At 45.7% G+C, this 4,740-nt stretch overlaps 1 protein-coding gene across 1 annotated transcript in view; it reads right to left on the bottom strand.

Annotated features, from left to right (window-relative positions):
* Positions 1-3,926: 3,926 nt before the first annotated feature.
* The window catches only part of LOC310785446 (ephrin-A3-like), a gene marked incomplete at both ends in the record, with an annotated part of 19,185 nt that continues 18,371 nt past the window's right edge, over positions 3,927-4,740 (bottom strand). The window contains one exon of the mRNA XM_083646516.1: positions 3,927-4,045. Within this exon, the coding sequence (XP_083502642.1) occupies positions 3,927-4,045 (119 nt within the window). The remainder of the gene's footprint in view (positions 4,046-4,740) is intronic.

The following is a 4,740-nucleotide window of genomic DNA, read 5'->3' as shown; positions in this document are numbered from 1 at the left end:
ATAATGGTTTAAGTTGTCAAGTCAGGCCCTGGAGCACAAGCTAATATGCTTCCACTGTGTGCCCTCAGTGTCAAAACAGTGAAACATTAATGTGCAAGTCCTAACCTATGAGCAGGCTATGGACTGCAAGCCAAAACCTAAACGTTGAGCAAACACATGGTAATTATCTGTCTGTCAAGCTAAACGCTCAAGTGTCAAATGCAATCAGAAGCACTTTATTTTTATTTTTATATATATATATTATAACTCCCTCACAGTAGAGGCTATACATGGACTGGTACACGCTGAGCCAAACAGCCATAGGATAGAAATGAATAGACATGGAACAAACATCATTTCCAGATTGGGTGTTGGAGCCTATTTGGTTAAGGGCAAATCAGATGATAATTATCTGTTGTCAATCAAGAGAAAATTATATTGAATTACCTTTAAAAACTTCCTGGCACTTATTACAGCCTAATAAGCATCTATTAATTAGGCTATCAGGCTATTAGGATATCATCCCATGCAGCAGACCCCCCACCCCACCCACCCACCCACCATTTGACATGCACTCTCCTCCAAACACAAATGAGCAGCAGCACAGAGAGCCAGCAGCAGCATCTGCTCCCGTCTCTCTGTGTCGTGTGATTTCAGGTGTGATGTATAACATCAAAGAGGAGATCTTCTCGGCCCCCCCCTCCTCCGCCTCTCTGACACGGACATCAGTGCATCTGAGAGACCCGACCCTCCTCAACCCCCAGTGTCAACTTCTTTCTGTTCTGCGCGCAGAGATGAGAAAGAAGCTGACAGGGCCAAAGAGACAGGAGGGCGAGGTGGAGAGACGCAGGGAGATGGATCTGTGGAGACATGAATGGCTTGCAGGTGTTCTTTTGGGGGGGGGGGGGAAGAGAAAGGGCAGAGCAAGAGAGTGAGAGAGATGGATAGAGAGAGAGAGAGAGAGAGAGAGAGGACGGTGGGTGGGGGGGATTTGGAGCCGTGACTCCTCCCACCCCCCATGTTGTTATTACATTAGACGGCAGAGTAAGCGGACCGAGGCACAATAAGGATGGGCCATGTGAAGAAGGCTGATGGTTTCACTCTAAGAGCAGGTGAGCAGACTGAGCACTGTGTTCTTACACGTCTGTGTACAGCAGCACCACCGACATCTCTAAAAGTCAAGTGAGTGATGATTTCAAGTATAGTGCTCAACAAAAACAAACAGACGTGAACGCAAGGCTGAGCGGAGGTGAATGAGAAACGCCAGATTCAGAAAGGACAGAGGGCCTGTGCTCAGAATATAGTCCATATATAGGCTATTATATATAATGATGTAGAATTAAACACACAATCGTAAATTTGCAAAAAAGTTTTTAATTGTCGTCGTTTTAGTCATTCTTGGTTCAATTTACAGTTTATTTTTTTAAATCCATTCTCGTCAAAGGTAAACACATTTCTTGTGGTTGTCTTCAACATCAGTAAATGCTTTTTGCCCCGCCCCCTCCCTTCCCCCCCCGCCCCGCCCCGCCCCGTAACGTAAACTAACATTACAGAAGAGCACATTCTCTCATACGCACTTTGCATATTCAGATCCTACAAACAATTCCTTAACGGATACGAAATTTCTAGATGCCACATACTCGAAAGCGCGGACGAAACACATTCTACATACATACGCACACAAATGTGCACACATATGTTTTTATTCTTGCTCGCACACGCACGCACGCACGCACACGCACACACACACACACACACGCAAGCAGGCACATAAAGACTCGCATACACGCTCACACACGCATTGGCACGCACACGCACATTCCATAACTGGCATGTATTATAAATATACATTACAATGCTCCTTGCTTCTTGTTTCTTGCAGTGAAAGGCTGCAAGTGCAGCACTTGAGGAAGGCTGTCCTTCTCTCAAGATCGACACCTCTGTCTCTCATTTCCTCTGCGCTCACGACTGCTTCACGAGATGCTTCTCGCAGTATCTGTTACATGGGAGCAGGGTTACCGAGTGTGTGTCCCTGCTCGTTAGCGTTAACCAATAACCTGCTCCTGCTCGTTAGCCATAACCAATAACCTGCTCTACTCTGTCAGGCTCAATTACATCTGACCCTCTATCTACACAAGCAAAATGCTCCAGTAGAAATTCCACCGTTTAAAAAAAAAAAAAAAAAAAAAAAGAATAAAAAAAACATTGCACAATAGCTTATTGAGAAAATGCCTACAAATGTACACTAATAAATTAGGTAGATAAATAACATAATTTAACCTTAAAATAAATACATTCAAAAGTAAATACATTTTAAAAAGCACAACATTGTAATCTGATTAATGCCAGCCTATGTTGTCCTGTATTACAATATAAAAAAAGTGAACTTCTGTTTTATTTGCACATTCGCACGTTGTTTTTGTTGTCGTTTTTTTGTACGTGTGTGTTGTTTTTGTAACAAAATGGCGGCAGCGTTACTTTTGTGACTCAAAGCACAAATTCTCCTCAGGCACCTGCCGCGCTGTGGCGACTGTATGGGGTCGTTTCCATGGTGATGGACGGAACGGCGACTGCTGTAATGGCCATCAGCACTGATTGGCTGGGCTCCTCTGAAGTGGGAAGCGAATAGGCCGGATCGTGTGGATTGAAAGAGAATTGGCTGCTGAGAGAGAGAGAGAGAGGCTTTCAGAATTGTAAATTAGCGGCTTATTCAGAGCCTCTCTGTTGATTTGCTCCGAGGAGAAAGCTTTGACATCCGGAAAAAACGAAGCCGAGTGCTGATTGTAAATGCATCAGGAGGGGAGGAAAAAACACATCTACCACATCGAAGTGCCGCTCAAATTGCTAGTCCAGAGTCTGTACTTTTCTAAGGTTGTTACTGTGTGAAGGCAGGAAATACAGACGCAGGACTAGTCGTAAGAGGGCACTCACTCGTCCTCTAAGAAACGCAGGCTTTGCCTCTCTGACTCATCACAAAGCCGAGGGTCTTTTTTTTTTTTTTTTATGTCTGGAGAAAATGGATTCTTGAAAGGCCTACGGATATATCCTCACAAAGTCTTTGCCTCTTCCTAAGAAACACACGGCCGACTCCTGCATCAGCAGCTCCCTCTCACACCAATGTGAAGAAAACACTCGTCTCATCTTTCCAGGACATAGCAGTTCCCATCACTGACTTGACTATATCAATAAAGTCCCGACAGAGCCCATCAGGTGAGCTCAGTACAGTTTCAGTATAGTCGGGTCGGGCGCTGATGCGCTGCTTTACTGCATCACATCAAAGTTGAGTTGAATCTATTTGCTTTGGCGCATGGTCCAAAAAAAGCCTATACAATCCGTCGGGGTCTCCTCCACGGTAAAGTCCACTCCTGGTTCTGTCCATTGTATTCCTCTCAAAGCTTACCCAAACCACACTTTCTTTCTTGGGTGCAGCTTGAATTGGTCAGGTGACTGCAGTCCATGCTACAGTTAAGGGAGTGTATTGTAGCCTACATCCAACTCGATACGACAGTAGTCCACTTTCACTTTGCCCTGCTGCTATCACTGCCTGTGACAGCCTTGCCAGTTGGCTGCCAGGCACGACAGCAGCACACAAAGTCTGATTCATATTCTCAAATTGGTTTGTCTCCATGGTGTGTGGCACAGGCAGCGACATGATCTGCTGGAGTAATATTCATACGGAAATGATGTCCAACAACACATGGAGCGGCCAAACACACGGGTGTCAATATGATAGCAAAAAGGCCTCTCCTTCCACTCCAAGTAAATGATGTCCAAAGGTTTTGTTTCTGTTTGGTTTTGATTGTTTCTAAATCGGGTTCTCTCCTTGGTTTCTGCCCCACTTTCGGCTCAAAAAAACTCATGGTCGGTGGACACAAAGCCCTTTGGACAAGGTGGTCCAGCTATGTACGAAGTGTCCCTCCTGGCGACGGTCGCTAGGACAACGGTCGCTAGGACAACAGGGTGGCGGACGCCAGCAGCATCGCCACGGTGAGAAGAAGGCGGTCGCGTGACGGGCTGCTGCCACTCACGCTTTTCTCCAGTTTGGGAACTTCGGGGTTAAATTCATCTGGAGAGACAAAAGAGACCAAATGAGAGTGTGAGAGAGTGTCAGACAGAGCGAGAGAAACAAACAAAGAGGGAGAATGTGTGTGAGTGAGAAAGAGAGTGAGAGAGATAACGAGTGTGTGTGTGTGTGTGTGTGTGTGTGTGTGTGTGTGTGTGTGTGAGAGAGAGAGAAGAAGAAGAAATGAACAATTACCACATTATTATTTCATCAATCTAAAGGCAACGTGTGATGTATGCAAATTGCGCTTTCACATATGCAGAGAAAAAGACATGATGCAATTATCAACAAACCACCAATTATCATCAGCGCGGCTACATACGGCCATTTTCCCCGCGGGACGGAGAATTAAAAACACTCTGTTGCGTTCCATCTTTATCCGCGTCGTCCTCTTTTCACACTAATGATGTTTGTATCCTACAGGGGTTTCAATCAAAGCCGATGACTCTGACCTCGCCATTGATTAGACACAATGGAACGTTAGCTGGCGGCGGCGGCGAGCGGCGAGCGAGGGAGAGACGGCAGCGAGAAGACATTTTGTGATTGTTGTTACACTGCGGAGTCGCTATTATGTGTTTCCTGTTCTTTCTCTGGTTATTTCACACACGAAATGAAGCAGGAGGAAGCAAGCTGAGCTGCACTGCTTCCTCGTCCATCATCGCTGCTACAATAACCTTCATACACAGAGAGCTGAGAGC

The sequence above is a fragment of the Poromitra crassiceps genome (genome assembly GCF_964638095.1).
Source record: "Poromitra crassiceps genome assembly, chromosome: 11".
In the NCBI taxonomy this organism is placed as follows: Eukaryota; Metazoa; Chordata; class Actinopteri; order Beryciformes; family Melamphaidae; genus Poromitra; species Poromitra crassiceps.
This window is presented reverse-complemented; position numbering and strand designations above follow the sequence as displayed.